The sequence below is a fragment of the Oxyura jamaicensis genome, chromosome 14 (assembly GCF_011077185.1).
Source record: "Oxyura jamaicensis isolate SHBP4307 breed ruddy duck chromosome 14, BPBGC_Ojam_1.0, whole genome shotgun sequence".
In the NCBI taxonomy this organism is placed as follows: Eukaryota; Metazoa; Chordata; class Aves; order Anseriformes; family Anatidae; genus Oxyura; species Oxyura jamaicensis.
In genome coordinates this window covers 7,321,712-7,337,594 of record NC_048906.1, presented here as the reverse complement: position 1 = coordinate 7,337,594, position 15,883 = coordinate 7,321,712, and the positions used below count along the sequence as shown (strand labels likewise).

General features: G+C 44.6%; 1 protein-coding gene and 1 long non-coding RNA gene across 2 annotated transcripts; both read left to right on the top strand.

Moving 5' to 3' along the window:
• Nucleotides 1-1,232: 1,232 nt before the first annotated feature.
• BRI3 (brain protein I3) lies at nucleotides 1,233-15,790 on the top strand. Its single transcript, XM_035339935.1, has 3 exons — nucleotides 1,233-1,578; nucleotides 3,166-3,280; nucleotides 15,399-15,790. Exons 1-3 carry the CDS (start codon nucleotides 1,413-1,415, stop codon nucleotides 15,529-15,531), a joined length of 414 nt encoding a protein of 137 aa, XP_035195826.1. The 5' UTR covers nucleotides 1,233-1,412; the 3' UTR covers nucleotides 15,532-15,790.
• On the top strand, nucleotides 4,802-11,962 carry LOC118174545. Its single transcript, XR_004754681.1, has 3 exons — nucleotides 4,802-5,164; nucleotides 5,292-5,295; nucleotides 5,345-11,962. It is a non-coding gene; the product is annotated as an uncharacterized LOC118174545 (long non-coding RNA).
• Nucleotides 15,791-15,883: the final 93 nt, after the last annotated feature.

Sequence of the window (15,883 nt, the reverse complement as noted above, 5' to 3'; positions counted from 1 at the left end):
CAGATTCTGGGCCAGATTTTTATTTTCCTGCCTGCTGGAGCAGTGGATTTGGTGTGTGACCTGGGGCATGGTGTGAACTTGAGCCCCATGCCACACTGTCTGTGGGTGGGGCTCTGAGGCCTTGCAAAAGAGGGAGAAAGCATCCAAATACCCTTTCTCATTTCTGGTCACAGCCCAGCACAGGAGGAAACAGCTTCAGTGAACCACAGGTCACTTGCTATGGCCACTAGTCCTTGTCTGCTGCAATTTTGCAGTTTTGCCAGTAATTGTAGCACTCCCAATGCAGGTTGCAGCATACCACGGCAAAGCCTCTGCTGCACAGAAGGTGCAGTCCAAAGGGGCCTCCCTGCGCAGCTGGGACATGGCCCCAGCGTAGGCAAGGCCGGAGCTCAGATACTGACTTTGTGAGTCTGTAAACCTCTTGTCCTCAAGAAAGGCTTTGCTCCATCCAAGGTATTTTACGCCATGTGCCACTATCCTCTGGCCATGGCCCTGACAGGCCAGAGGTGGCTCTTACTCATGGTTTCCCTTCTGCCTGCTGGCTCTTCCCCACTTTCCCAAATCTCACTTCTTCAAAAGGGGGATTTCTCCTCACCACTGTGTTTGTTATAGGGAAGTGCCTTTCCCCAGACGAGGAAGCCCTGTGTCACGCTGGGCTTTAGAAGATTTCTTGTGGAAACCTCCCGCCCCGCAGAGCCCCAGCAGCGACACGAGCAGGGAAGGATCTGGGCACCCTCATGCAAGGCTGCCTGGGCCCTGGGGTTCCTGTTCCAAGCACGTCATTTCAAGGCCTGCCAGTGCCTGTGGGACGGCGACACCCCAGGATGCGGATCAGATGCTCACAGGACAAAGATGCGGAGCAGAGGGCAGAGCTGTGAGGACAATAAAAGCCAGGGAAGAGCCTTTCAGCATGTGGCCTGAACAAAGTACTGAGAACTTGGGTTTTGGACGCAGGGCTGCCCGCTGGTGAAGCCACGGGCATTTCCCGTTGAGGGCACCCTTCGCTCCCCCCACCCTCCGTCAGCCCTGAGCGGCCAGCTTGCCCCGGGCCCTCCCTCACCGCGCCGCGCGGCCCCTTTAAGGCAGCCCCCCCCCCCCGCTCCGCTCCCGCTCCCCTCAGCGAGGCGCCCGCCCCGCCGGGCCGCGGCGTCACGTGGGGCGCCGTCTCGTGACCGTCCGCGAGCGCCGCAGCCGGGGCCGCCCCCCCCCCGTCCCCCCCCCTTCCCCTTCCCTCAGGCGCGGGCTCCCCCCTCACCCCTCCGGAGCCGCGGCGCCCCCGGGCGGGCGGGGCGGGGCGGGGCGGAGGGCGGCGCCCGGCAACCCGGGGCGCTGAGGGGAGGGCGCCGCTTCCTCCTCGGGCGGGCAGCGCCTCCGCCTGCTCCTCCCGTCCCCTGTCCCCCGTCCCCCCCAGCATGGACAACAAGCCCCTGCTGCAGGAGCGGCCGCCCGCCTACAGCCCCGCCGCGCCGGGCGCGGGCTACGACTACGGGCAGAGCAACTACGGCGCCATCCCCGCCCCGCAGCCCGGCTTCCAGCCGCCCCCGCCCTACCCGTACCCGGGCGCCGCGGCTGCCGCAGGTGGGTCTGAGGCGGGGGGAGGACGGGGAGGGGGCTGGCGGCCTCGCTGTGGGGGCAGCACCCCCCTTACGCACCCCTCACACACCTCACAGTCCCCTCACAACCCAACCCCCCTCACACACCTCAGTGCCCCCCTCAGGTACCTCATACAACCCCCGAACCCCCTCCCCAAGCCCCTTAGGCCGGCGGCTGTCCCCGCGCCTCAGGCCGCCCGCGGGCCCCGGGGCAGGGCCGTGGCCTGTGGTGCCCGGCGGGAGGCGCTGAGGGGGCTCCGGGGAGGCGCTGCTGCCTCCCTCCTTCCTCTCCTCCTCTTCCTTTCCTCCTCTTCTTCCTCCTCCTCCTAGGGACTCCAGGTGTGCGGGGCTCCGGTACGGAGGCGCCGCCCCACCGGTGGGTGGCTCCTGGGGGAGGGGAGGGGGGGTACCGACAGCAGTGAAGTGGCCCCAGGGGGCTCTCCGTGCTCCCCGCGTGCCTCTCCGGGCTCCTTGGGTCACGTTTGTTTTGGTCTGGGGAGCCTCAGGAGTTCTGGAGAGGCTGGAGCAGGTGAGCGGTGAGTGAGTCAGTCCTGAGCGCAGTCACAGAAAGGAGCCCGTCAGGAGAAGCCCTGTAGTTGTAAGGGAGAGCTGCTGAAATGGCAAAAAGTCTGCCGTGCGTGGTAGGTGTGTTGGGCAGAACTGTGAGGGAGCAGGTGAAGCTGCTAGTAACTTGGGACGTTGTGCCACGATACAGATAGTGCTGACGGCTGGCCTTTTGGTTTAAAATAGTGAAGTTCATGGGCTTTCTAGTGTGTAATGTGACTGAAGAAAAATTAGAACCGTGCTTTGGGAGAGAAGCACAGAATGGATTATACTTGGGCAAAGTGTGTCTTAGCTGTAGGAGTGCACTGTATACATTTAACCATCCCTTTAAAAGCATTTATTTCTTTATTTTTCACATTAATGTAGTAGCCAGGGGGCTGTGCTTCTTAAGTACAGTTGTTCAAATAACACATTGACTAGCCAACAAGATGGATTTTGTGAAAGGCTTTTTTTTCTGTGCCATGCAGCCTGCTTCCTGTCCACTTGCAGCCTATCAGTCCCACCTCTCTCAGTAGCCAAAAATTTAATGTGTGGAAGTTGAGCTGGACACCAGAGGAGAGGAAGACTAACTCTGTTTAAACTGGTTTGTTTGCCAGAGTTGGGCATACCTGATGCATAATGTCCAGAAGTGAACTCCACAATCCTCATTTGTTTAAACTGTTTTTGTTCAGTGTTCAAACAGCTTTGAAACAAACTCTCAAAGTTAATTATTAGCTCAAAATCCTTTTTAGATGGTTAAGTTGTGCTAGATACTTGGAGTTATGAAGTGAATTTGCAATTAGATGTGCTGACTGGCATGCTTTGATTCTGATTTTGAAACATTCTTAAAGTGCTTCACTTTCTTAAACATTCTTACACATTCTTAAACATTTTTTTCACATTCTTAAAGACACTTCTATTTCTTTTAATGTTCTGTTTCTTTACTTTTCACTGAACTACTAGTGATTTCTGTGCCTTAAACATAGTGATTAATTTGTTTTTTCCTTTTTTTTTTTTTTTTTTTTTTTAGGATATGCTGTTCCTCCACCGACTTCACAGCCGAACTATTCGAGCACATACACCATTATTCAACAGCCTGCTACCACCACTTCTGTAGTAGTAGTGGGTGGCTGTCCTGCCTGCAGGTAAATAGTCCTTTAGTTGAGAAATAAACTGAGCCTTATGTTTTATGTTTGAAATGAGAGGTATCCATATAGTTGCCTGGTTTTCTGTGTGTGTGTGTGTTAGAATTGAACTAACTGAAAAAGCACTAAAACTCAGCAGTTCTTTAATCTATGTAGTGTGTCCTAATAGACTGTAGGCAATTGTTATAATTAATACAGTAGGCTTTATGCAAACATGAATCTGTCTGGTATGATGGAGGAAGACCTGTAGGCAGTATTTTTATTGAAAAGACAATTCAGTCACAGGTGTAGAGGGTCAGCTCTTGGGGGAGAGGGTGACAGTAAGTCCTTTCTGATGCATTTATGACTAGTGATAGTGAGTAGCATGACTTTATTATGAAACGTTCCATGGTCTCTGACCGTCATCAGTTCTGGTTATCCGGCAGTCCTGTGGAAGAGCTTCTGCTGCTGTGGTGAGTTTCCTCATCTCCACAGTCTGTGCCGTGCAAAACCAGGCAAGGTGCTTGTCCGTATTGATTAAAAACATCAGTGTCATAGGGTTTTAAAAGTTCTCATACTTTATAAGTCCATTTACTGCAGAAGTATTGGGAAATTAATAAATCTAATTCAAAGTGTTAATCTGACAAAGAGGTTAAAAAAAAAAAGCTCTTAGAATGGCAACAAAAGGGCAACTTCCCCTTCAGTGATCAACAGCCATAAAATAAGAAAAGGGAAGGAGGCATTCTGTTTCACATTAGTGCTGTAAGTCTGCAGTAGTTCCTTTGCACTTCAGTTCTCCTCCTCCCAGGATATTAACTAATGGGTGAGGGCAGCCAGATTGCTGCTGGTGCAGTTCAGGCGTTTGTGTGCTTGGCCAGCTCTGACTCAAATGCAGAATCATTCCCTTCTGTTAAAATGTATGGGAGTTACCCTTGTGGCGTCTTATGTGGAAGCACTTTGTATTCTGCAAGTCTGAGCCTTTTCTTGTCCATTTCAACACATCTAGGAAACAGACTTGCTAGTACAGCTTAAATGATACGGGGTTTCAACGCTAGGAAGGTGATGGAGATTGTCTTAGTGATGGGGGCAGCACCTCAGATGCCTTTTGGTTGTGTTAAAACTGATGTGTGTTTGAGAGTCGGTACCTGCCTTCAAAGGTGGATTCAAATAAGTATCTTGTGATGCTAGGTTAAAGCAGGTGCATGCTGAAATTCCAGCAGTTAAGGCTGAAAAACCTGTACCAGCTAGAGCTATTGATGTAGAAGAAGATGTATGTCTTAAACAATGAGGGAAAGTAACCTCTGAGCTGCTGGGAGGATGTGGTAGATCCTGCCACTTGAGTAATTACATTAAAATCTCATGCTTTGGCTCAACCAGACAGGAAAGATGTTATGTGTTGCCTGGTAAAAGGCAAGCAGTGTGTTTGTACAGGTCTTCTGGCCTTAGAACCAGGAAACTTCAGGAAAAAAAAATTGAAGTAGTCTTCTGTGATAAGGTTGGTAGACTCTTGCTGCTATTTTTTAGGATTTTTTTTTTTCTAGGAGATTCCTTTGAAATGGTCATTTGCAAATAAAGAATCTAATTCTAGTATCCTTTCAGCCAGATCTGGAAAAATGAGCAAGTTTCTGAATCTTTTGTAAGGTGCTGTTGAGTGACCTGACTTAAAGTTTTTTTGTCATCATCCTGGTGCTACTGGAGGTAGTCAGTGTTTTTTAGAGAGAGAGACATGTAGCCTAACCACATTTTTGCTCTTAAATCCTCAAGTTTTGCCTTAGTCTGCGAAAAGAAATCAGGTGTGAGACCTGCTGTTCTGGTTCCTTTGAGGCACAGTACTATACAGCTTCGATGTAGGACCCATTTACTGTTGATCAGGGACTCGCAAGGACCAGCATCTAGTAACGGTGTGTCATAATTGTCTTTGCACCGTGTTTTCCATAACTCTGTAGTGAAAGAGTCAGATGTGGGGGGGACAGGGGGGATGGGACAAAAAAGCTCCAATTGGTTGTCTTTCACTTAGATAAGGAGTTGATAGTCTAGTGCCTCAAGAGAAGTAGCAGTGAGGCTTGGTGGGAAGCATAATGTTAGAAATATTCACAGGAACTTGAAGTGTCAGGCTTGTGTTCTGAAAGGTTATGTTGGCTATTTACTTCTCTTTGAGAAAGAGCTTGTAATCCTCTTTGACTTCTCAATACCTTAAACATAGCTCTAGTTTACTTTCTTGGCCTGGAAACCTATTTTGTGAAGACTGCACCACGCAGGTAGGTTCTGAATACGTCACTGAACAGAAAGGTACTGAAAGGGCATCGATAACATAAAAAGCTATTAATAGTGCCTAAAACTTAGTAAACTGCCAAGACAGTTGTCTTGTTACTCCTTGGATTTGAAGCTGTGCATGGTTATTAGAGAAGTCCACGTGCTTTAGACTGTGAGAGGGAAAAGGATTGTTTGTGGCTGTGGAATAACATAACTGATGGAGAGCGCTAAAGCCCATCAACGGGATTTCTGCAATCAGAAACAAACCAGTCAGTTCTATGGCATGGAAATGTTGCTAATTGGAAAAAAAAAAAAAGCCATTTTCAACTTAAAATAGATGATTTTGAAGAGAAGCATGTGGTTCTGATCTGTTATTTTGGTAGGAGTCTGTTTTATTGCAGAGTTGCAAATGATTTCGGGGTTTACAGGCTAGCTACAGTACCTAGGTAGCTAGCACTCTTCAGGCTTAGTTTGTGGTGTGAAGTCATAAAAAGCACAAAGTATCTCTAGAAGTAGGTAGCCTGCCCCTGGTCACCACGTAATTGCATTTTATTTATTTTAAAAAAATCTCAGAAGCATTGGTGTATCTGAGGGATGACTCTTCTGCCTTGTGAGCTGTACGTCTTGCCTAAAGTTACTCATTAGTCAAATCATCCTTGTTCATCCTTGGTCAGTGTTGCTTTCTAATTACAGACTTCAGCCTTGCTGTGTGTTCCATCCTTCTTTGCATTGCTAAGAAGTCTAGGGTGGCTGCAGTCCTCGTAGTGTGAGCTCCTCTTCCAGCCCGGTGCTGATGTACAGAGAATCAAACAGAGGTGCAGAATGTTGTCAGTTTTAGTGCTGGTAGTTGACATGTAAGGATTAGCCAAGTTTGGCTTTTAAACTATTTTATGTTCACAAGAACAGCTTGAGTTATTATAGCCACTAACTTCAGAGATCCAGCCGTGTAATTATCTTTTTAGCTGGGAGAATGCAGCCTGGCTGCTTCTCTTGTGGTCACTTTCATTTTCTTTTTCTCCATTTCTTGTTCATGGGTAGAACAAACTGGAAAGGAATGTTTCCTTTCCCGTTTCTTAACAGAGGAAAGATCCATTTAAAAACTGTGACAAACATGCTTTTGATCTGAAGTTTGCAAAAACTGGTTCTTTCAAAATCTGGACAAAGCCTGCGATTGGCCTGGTTGGGTATTTATGTTTCTATTTAACACACATTCAGTTGTTTGAAGGAAAGGGTGAGGGAGGGGACATGCTACTGCATTGTGGTGGCTTTCTCTTCTGATGGTTATGAATTACCTGCTGGAGAAGTATTATAGTGGGTTCCAAATTAGGGTAATGCTGAAGCGTCTTCCAGGACTGAAGGCTGAGGAACTACTATGAGTAAAACTTTATTTCTTCTCAGATCTCTTGGAGCCTTCTTCCTGACAGAGTGGCGGGGGTTTGTTTGTTTGATTTTTCAATTTGATAAAGCAGTAGGTTCTCAGATTTTGGTTGATATTTGTTTTTATTCAATTAAGGGCATCCGCTGAGAAAAGTGTGTTCTGGAAAAATTGCATTTAAGTGATAAACTCCTTCAAAATGTCCATCTTCTGCTTACTTCAATCACAAGTGCTGTGTGTGGTTTGAGAGAAACTCATTCAGGGTACAGGAGTTCTGTATGTATTCACAATAAATATCTTTTATATAAATATTCTTAATATAATGCCTTAATATGTACTGACTAAATATTCAAGGAATAATTAAAAAAAACTATCAGATGTGCTTTCTATCCTGAAGAAAAGCTGGGGATTTTCAGTTTCTAGCAGCAGGCTGACATGCTACAGAGATCCTTTTGAATCTTGTGAGTAAAGCCAACTTTGAAATACCATTTCAAGGGTGCTATAAAGAGGAGTAGCTATAATAGTGCGGCAGCTCATGACACTGCTTTCTGTCACAAAGAAGCTCTGCCTGTGCTGAATCAAAGTAGCTTCCTTATAACATGCAGCTTTTTGTAAACGTATGCTGTTTGGACAGATCGGGGCGTTCATCCCTGCTGTGCTGTAATTTGGTGGCTGGAGCAGTTAGGGCATGAAATTCAGCGGTGACTTATGCATGTGACTGTGAAGAAGAAAGCCTTGATACAGCAGACTTGAGCAGATGCCATGAGTCTGCCACTCGGAATTACTGGCTAGGATAGCTGTAACTTTTTTTTTCACCAGCCTTACAGCAGAGGCATGCAGCTGCGTAGCAGGAAGTCTGGTACCTAAGCCCAGAAGAAGAGAGGAGGTGGTGACCCTTGGAATAGGGTCTCAAGAGAGAAAAGCATAGTTTCATAGCAGTTCTGAGGACTTTTGTATTACTGTTTTGAACCAATTGGTGGAAAATAATTAAAACATTTTCTAATAAATGAGACTTTATGCATTTAACAAGATACATCAGAAATATATTCCCTAGGGACCAGATTATCACCCTTATAGTGGCTGTTAACTCCCAGTTGGTTGCTGGGCCTGAGCTGATAACTTTTTTTTTTTAGTGTCACCATTTGTCTTGGTGTCTGTACTCTGATAATTATAACTTATTTGTAGCAGTGAGGAGGAAACTGGTCTTGTTTGCTAGGTGAAGGTGATAACCGGAGGTGATACTAACTTGGCCACGTTACATGATGAGTGGTGGTGGGGGGAAACCACACAGATCAACAACAATTCAATGTGCCTTCAAGCTGAGGCTGAAGGAACTGGCACCTCTCTAAGTGGAAACTAAAACTCTGTTGGTATACCATCAGTACTTGCATCTATAATTATCTTTTTTTCTTCTGCTGCTTGTGGGTGAAATTTAAACTGCTTAACCTAGCTGCTTTTTTTGGATTAGCTAGGATAGACACAAGGAGAAGCTATCTGTTTGTTTTCATGCTCAAAATTAGAGGTCTTGTGTTCAGCTTCCAAAATCCCTGCTTGTCCCTGGTCTGACTGTTTCTGCTGAAATCTAAAGACTCAACCAACCTTGGAGGCAGGAGAAATTGGGAAACTGTTCAGAAAATTCCCCTTGCTTGATCATTCAGGGAGTATTTGTGTGTAAGACAGCTGGAGGCACCTCTTAGTAAAGTGTAGCTTCTTTTCAGGTCTTGCAGAGCTTATCATGCAATCAGAATGCTATCTTTGATTACCCAGGCTGACCCTTGGACTTCATTTGTAAGGGATCAAAAATGCTGATAAGCACACATCTAAGTACTGTGATGTAGTGTTAAGTCTAAAAATGCTTGTGGTAAATTGTAATAATGTTGTGTTTGCAAATCTCCCTGTTGGCTCTCTGATCCTGAGCACATGACTTAATGTTTTGAGACTTATTTCCAAGAAAAGGTTTGTCTGAAAAGTAATTTGGTATTAAATGCTTGTCAGTGGGAATAATTGACCTTGCTTTATGGAATTGGCATCTGCAGTGTAGCTTAAATCCAAGACACTGCTTGCAATATAAATAAACCTTTCCTCTTTATTTTTAGATTGGGAGTGGTGCAGTTATAATCAGCTTTTATGTGGTTTGTGTAGAACAAAATTTATGTTTGGTTACGTTAATGAATCGACAGTTTGAATATGGAATCTAATTATTCTGTAGCTCAGGTAAGATACACAAGCACAAACTAAAATATTCATGTTCTCCTTTATAAAGAAGTTTTTTTTTTCCTCCTTCTAAATTTAGTAACTGGCTAAGCAGAGACAGTGACTGGATAAGTGTTCATCTAAAATTAGGTGGTGACACAAATCAACAGAAACCAGAGCATGCTTGTGGAGTTAATGCTGTAGTAGCAGTCACGCTGCTATGGAGGTGCTAGGAAATGACTGAAATAACAGGTATGTTGTGGGGGAGGTCACACGGATACGCTTCTGTTGAGCGTCACCTGGAACTGACTCGGTCTGTTCCCTGGTTGTGCTGGCCCTGGCCCTCCTCTGCTGCTGAGCCAGCAGTGCTTCCTGCTACTTGCTGCATCCCTCTCAGATCTTCTCCCTGGTTCTGGTGTTGAATATGGATGGCAAGTTGTCATCTTATTTCACTGGCATTCTGCGTGACCAAAGAACACTTCCTGAATAACTGTGTTTCGGGGGAAGGGAGTTTGAAGTAAATTCTATTTGAAGTGTCAGGGACGTCTGCTGACCAGGAGATCTGGGCCTTTGCAAGCTGATTAAGAGGGCTGATGGTAATGAGTTAGACAGCAGTCATCTACGCTTGGGTTTGCGGCTGCTCAGGGCTGACCAGAAGTACCCTGACTGATCCCTCTTCAATGTTTAATATGTTTATACCTTAAGGTCAAATCAAAATTAGGCTGCTTATTCTCTTAACTAAACTCATTAGCTTACTTGTCACAAAGGTGGACTTCAGGGCAGGACCTGAATATGAAATTATTAAAAGATTGGCCATTTTGAATTTACCACCGATGTCCTTTCTGTTGCTGTATCTATAACCAGTCTGGTTGTGTCTGAACAGTTTTGAATCTCATTGCGTTTCAGTCCTGTTAGCGTATTCTTCCCAGGAGATGGCAATTCTAGTAGCACATCTTTTCCCCAGTGAATGAAGTTGAAGGCATGAGAGCCTTGTTTACTGATCCTATTCTTTAATTATAGTCTAATTTTGAGGATTCCTTCCAATGTAACTGTACAGTTAGTGTCCGGATTTGCCCTAGCAAACAAATTATCATGAAGCTTTCTTATATTAGCCTTAAGACATACTATGTAAACTCTGCTTGTGCGCAGTATGCTCGGGTAGGACAGCTAGTGGGACATCTCTGGAAGCAGGTATTAATAGGGAGTTCTTCGCCCTGCTTTCAAAGTCTGTCTAGTGGAGTGTCTCTTCTTTGGGTTAGTATGCTCTGAACTTGACCTAGCAAGCCGATTTTGATGTTTCCTTTCTGGTTAGTAGTACACAGCTGATTTGGGATTAGGACTTGAAGGTTGTGTAGCAAGGACATATTGATGGAGGCTACCTTTTCTCTACTATTATTCTTTTCTTTTGACACTCTTCCATTAAGCTACTCCTTTTTGTGATGAGGACCAAAGCTGCATATAGCAGTCAAGATGAAGCATTAATAATCCAGAGCATATGGAAAAAATATACTTTGTGATACACTCTTGTATGGTGTTTGCCTGTCTTCCAGTTGTGACAGTGATGACTTCATAGTTTTTTAACAGTTCCTTCCACTCTTCTTTCTCCTACTATCTATCCTCTCTGTTTCTCCCATTGATATTTCAGTTTCCTGGGGAATGCTTTGTGGTGGGAGAGGAAGGGAAGCAGCCACCACTGCCACAGTCTGAGGGGAATCCTGGGCTGGAGTTCTTTGTAGCAGAACCCAAGACACAAACGGAAGAGCAGTATTAAACAAGCCGAGCAGCTCTGGTGTCTGTAGCTTCTCTGAGTACTGCTTGCTAAGGTGATGTGGGGAAGATGCAGGGCAAGTGCTGTGAGTCAGTGACTTACGTGCCAAGTCATGGGTGAGCTCCTGCTTTGCAGCAGGGATAGTCTGGCTCCTTTTTGTCTGCTGGCATGTAGTGTAGTTCGTCAGCACTTTCCCTATCAAGGTAGAAATGGTTTGCGTGCCAGGTGGGGGGGACACAAAGCTTTTTCTCTGACCCTTGTAAACCCACTGGACATACTTGTCACCAAGCCAGCAGAAGTGAAAAGCCTACAGCTGTGCACATTGGTTCTACAAGAACTGCCTGCAGTGTCTGCTGGACAGGTGTGGAGCTGCCAAGCCTGACTACAGAAGAGAGCTCGGGTAAACTACGTCGTGAAGACAACTGGTAGTGATTTTTCTGAGACATTGCTCTTGCTCTGCTGTGTCTGTAGTCAATGGTCAGTGCTAAAACTTGTGGGGGTATTAGGTATAAAAGTGGGATTCTGTGCTTTAAGTCCTATGTTCTTTCAGTCAGTTCCTCATTGTGGCAAGAATCAGCCACTGAATCCAATTCAGAACCCTGGGAGATAAGCTGGAGCAACTTTCTGGCATGGCAGTCTGGTGGTTTAGGTCTTCTCAGTAGAGAGCATCCTGTCCTTCGCAGAAGATGTAAAGAATATTTGCAAAGCAAAAGGCTGCATTGTTACCTTATGCTTGATTCCTTACACATATCTTTTGCTTTATGTGGAGAATAAGGTACTACTGATACCACAACTACTGTACAAAGTACTCTGAATGTTAGTGTCATTAGTACTTGTAGAATTAGCAATAATATCTATGGGTGACAAGCCAGAATCATTATCCTCTACAACGTGTCTTGACTCTACCAGTGTGTTGAATATGGAGATTCCACCCTGAATTTATGGATTTGGGCAGCATCACAGGTAAAAACTTCAGCTGTACTTTAAGCAGATGTTGATACCTGGATTTGGGAATGGAAGTATGAGAACAGGAGCTAAAAGAGACTGGAAGGAAAGATGAAATTTTTCCCATGTCTGAGGAGGCTTCCAAGAAGTACTATGGAGCCTTGAGGGGGAAGAAAGCGGTACCTATACCACTGGGACTAAATCTACAAAATTTGTGCCAGGTTTGGGAAAAATGGTAGGATCACAAATCCTGGAGATCTTGTTACAACTGTAGAATGCTTCTGCAGAGCTGATCTCTCATTGCTCTTATGTCTCTGTACACACAGGTGTTAATGTTCAAGAGTAATCTTATGTTCTTGTAGTGAACTAAGTGCTCGCATGGACAGAGGGATCTCTGGCAGTGTGTGCCTCTGACAGGCAACAGAGGTGGTGTGATGCTGAGGTTGTAGGAGTAGCCACCATGAGCAGCACAGGCTACAAAACTGAGTCAGGATACTTGTGCGCTGAGACTACAATCATTAGGATGATCAGAGTGCTAGTCTACATCTCAGCTTGTTGCCTTAATGGAGCCTTTTGGAATTACTGCTGGGATCAGCTTACCTGAATACCTTACACCAAATAGAAAGTCAACGTCTATCACACAACTCTGTAAACAGAAGGATGTTCCACAAAAGGAGGTGAGCAGCTGAGTATTGGGAATGCTGTTTTCAAAGCTTTTGGCTTCTTATGATGGTTGAGGGGAAGGGCAGCAGCTCTTAAGGTAAAACAAGATGTAATGTTTTAGTCAATTGCAGTAAGGGAGCAGTCTCTGAGACTGCATCTTCTTTCCGTCACTTTATTAACTTGTACAATAGCCTGGGACTGCTCTGTAGGGAAAAAACAACTTGTTGGTCTTGGCACGTTGCGTGTTGTAGCACATTTCAAGGTCACTTAGCTCAGTTTCTGTTGACTTTCACTGTAGCAGGCAATCAAAGAGGTCACTTCTTATTCAAGTGTTTTGCTAACCTCCAAATCTTGATTTTTTTTTTTAATAGCTGCTCAATTTTCTTAAGTCTGAATGCTTAGGCTTTTCTGTCTAAATTAATTCTGGGGGACACTCAAATATAGCACTTCAGAAAGGGTTAGGGACTGAAGTTAAATGTCTGTTCAGATATTTTTCTGCTGTGACACAAAACTGCTGAAACAGAATTCTTGTGTAGGGTGGTCATTCAGTCAGGCCTGGTCTGGAGCCACGCGATGTCAAATAGTAGGTTCTCCTTCAGCTCTACAGAGACTTGGGATTTTTGAAATAGAAGGCTGGGAACACCTACTGAGGGTTATTTTAATAGTGCTGCATGTTTGGCCTTTTGGATTATTTCTCGAGCTACCAGAAATAAACTTGCTTAACAGCTTATGACAGTAGTGCTGCACCTCTGAGCTGTTCTAGTGACATAGAAAGCCTGAATGTGAGTGGTTAGCCTAGTCCTGTACACGCTTATTTAATTGGCACTTTCTACAATGAAGTGCTCATATTTAAAATACTTTCACACTCAATCTACAGCTAGATGTGTTTTTTTTAAAGTTCCTCTTATCCTGCTGATGTGGTCAGAGCCCTAAATGACCGGTGTACCCAGCCTTTCACAGGTTATATGGTCTCATGCAGTCTGAAGAAAGATCTGCGGCCATCTGAAATAATGCATTGGCAACTGGAGACTGGTGTTTTTAGTTTGCTTTTAGTTTCTCACTGTGCTAGTCTGCTAGTGGTAGGCAATAAATTACGTTAATCTCCCTATGATGAGTCTGTTTTGCCTGTAGTGATAATTGGTATGTGGTCTCTCAGTTGTTACCTGAACTCTTCAGCCCTTTCCATCTTATTTTCTCCCCGTTTTCTTTTGTGGAGGAGGGGTGAGAGCAGTTGTGGTGGAGCTCAGCTGCCCAGCTGGGTAAAACCACCACACCTCTTTTGGGACTTTGGTTTCTGGTGATCTTGATGCAATAGGACAAGAAGTTCAAGTCATGTTATTAGACACTTACATGTCAATAGCAAAAAAGGTTCTTTTGTGCCTTTGTGCTAAGGAAATGTGGAGCGTTTCTAGTAAGACTGCTTGCTTATATAACCTTTGACATTGCCAGTGAAGCAACTGCCATGTTACTTCTGCTTTGTTTTCTTCTGTCACTTGACTTTCTATGAGGCAGGGAGTTGGGAGATTTCATAGCTTAAATAGCAAGTCTTGCTGCTATGAAAACATCCTTTTTGTCAGCTGATTAGTCAGACATACGTAGCTTTGTGTTAAGTATCTTCTTAGAGATACTCTGAGCAGCGTATGCTCTGTACAGATACTGATGGCTCTGTGCAGTGTAGCAGGGCTATTTGCAGTAGAACTGAATTACCAGAGCATAATTTCTGGGCAGAAGTGACTCAATATTCTTTTTATCTGAGCTTACTTCACATCACTACTTGATGTGTGTGGAAAACTGCTGCTTTCCTCAGTGACAATCCTAGCTGAGGAAACACAGACTTATACTACATGTAGTTACCTAGTTTTAACTGGTGAAAGCATGAGCTGGATGGTTGACCAGAAGCCTTTAGCCAGTGTTACACAACTTCAATTCAGATCTTTCTGTTAGAAAGAAGCTGAGAAAAACACTCCAGATCATCACACCAAAGCATTCAGAAAGCAAGGATTACTATTATTTTTCCTGAAAGAGCTCTAGTGCGCATATCCTCTGGGCAACATGAGGCTGAATGAACTGAGAGGGTTCACACTGGGATATTGTCGAAACTAGGTAGGCAAAGCATGTGACACAAGCGTGACTGCTGCCTGTTGTGAAAGACCTAAACAGCTGAGAAATGGAGCTGTTCTGTTGACCTGCAGTAACCAGTACAACACTGATAGTTAAATAAAAGTTATCACAGACTTATTTTAAAAGCACACTTGTTTTCATTTTTATGAGCATATTCTTTAGTTGGTAGTAAGGTTAAGTTCTAGGAAATTTATCCTTACCTATACAGAAAAACTTGACCCTAGAAAGGGCTAGCAAGGAACAGGTTTGCTACTTGCTTTACTGCCTGTCCTGACCATTTGATCTGTTAGTCCTGTGTAGTTACTTGGCAAGGTTAGTTGAACTAGCATGCAAGAATACAAGAACGGAGTCGTGAGTTTCAGATCCTTCAGGACCAGCTAGTAATAACAAACGTCTGAAGCTGCAAAGGCTTTTGCGTTAAAGTTTTCTGAATCTGAGAGCACGTGTTGCTTCAGTGAGTTCCACTGTGTATCTGGTGCTGCACCTGTGTGTGTTTTTCAGTGTACTGGAATTAACCAATTAACACTGCTGCTCAGAGTTGTGACTGTGTCTTGTGCTAAGTACCAGTCCTGTTTTCCTGTTTTGTGGTGATTGATAAAGAAATGGCTGCTTTCTGGAACTGAAGTGGTATAATTTAAAGCATTTTGTTGCAAGCTAATGGCATAAAAGACTTTTAAAGAAACAAAACAAACCGCTACATGCACTTCCTTTTGCTCTACAAGACGGTGTTGGTTTTTTTAGTGACTGTCAGATCGCGAAGTGGTAACTTTGGGTTAAACATGGTGGGTGTCTTTGACTCAGTCTGTTTTCCGTTTTTACAGGGTTGGCGTTTTGGAGGACACCTTCACCTGCCTCGGTGTTTTGTGTGCCATTGTATTCTTTCCAATTGGGATTCTGTTCTGTCTTGCACTGAGGCAGCGAAGATGCCCTAATTGTGGGGCAGCTTTTGGCTAACGGGGACGATCGTGGACGTGCTTATGGAAGCTACAACTGTTAGCATACTCTTTCTAATGTAAATGTCATGTACAATCATTTTATTTGCTTCAGACCTGTTTTTGTAAAGTGTGAAGAAATTTAGTCTCTTGCATGTAATTTAAACTTAATCTTTTATGAGCATGTGCATTGCAAAACATGAAAACCCAACTTGTTTTCCATGTTTACTGGCACCTCTTGAAAACTAAATAAAACTGCTTTTCCTTTTTGCAGTCCTCAACTTGTGGCTGGGTTATTACATATGTGACTAACGTGTCTGATAACATGTAGTCTGAAAGTGAAGTTAGTAATCCTAGCTACAACTAAGGATGAG

Excerpts from the sequence above, each read along its gene's own strand:
- BRI3 (XM_035339935.1), top strand. The coding sequence starts at position 1,413 with ATGGACAACAAGCCCCTGCTGCAGGAGCGGCCGCCCGCCTACAGCCCC. Across the intron at positions 1,579-3,165 it reads GGGCGCCGCGGCTGCCGCAG|GATATGCTGTTCCTCCACCG; the intron begins GTGGGTCTGAGG and ends TTTTTTTTTTAG. Across the intron at positions 3,281-15,398 it reads GGTGGCTGTCCTGCCTGCAG|GGTTGGCGTTTTGGAGGACA; the intron begins GTAAATAGTCCT and ends CCGTTTTTACAG.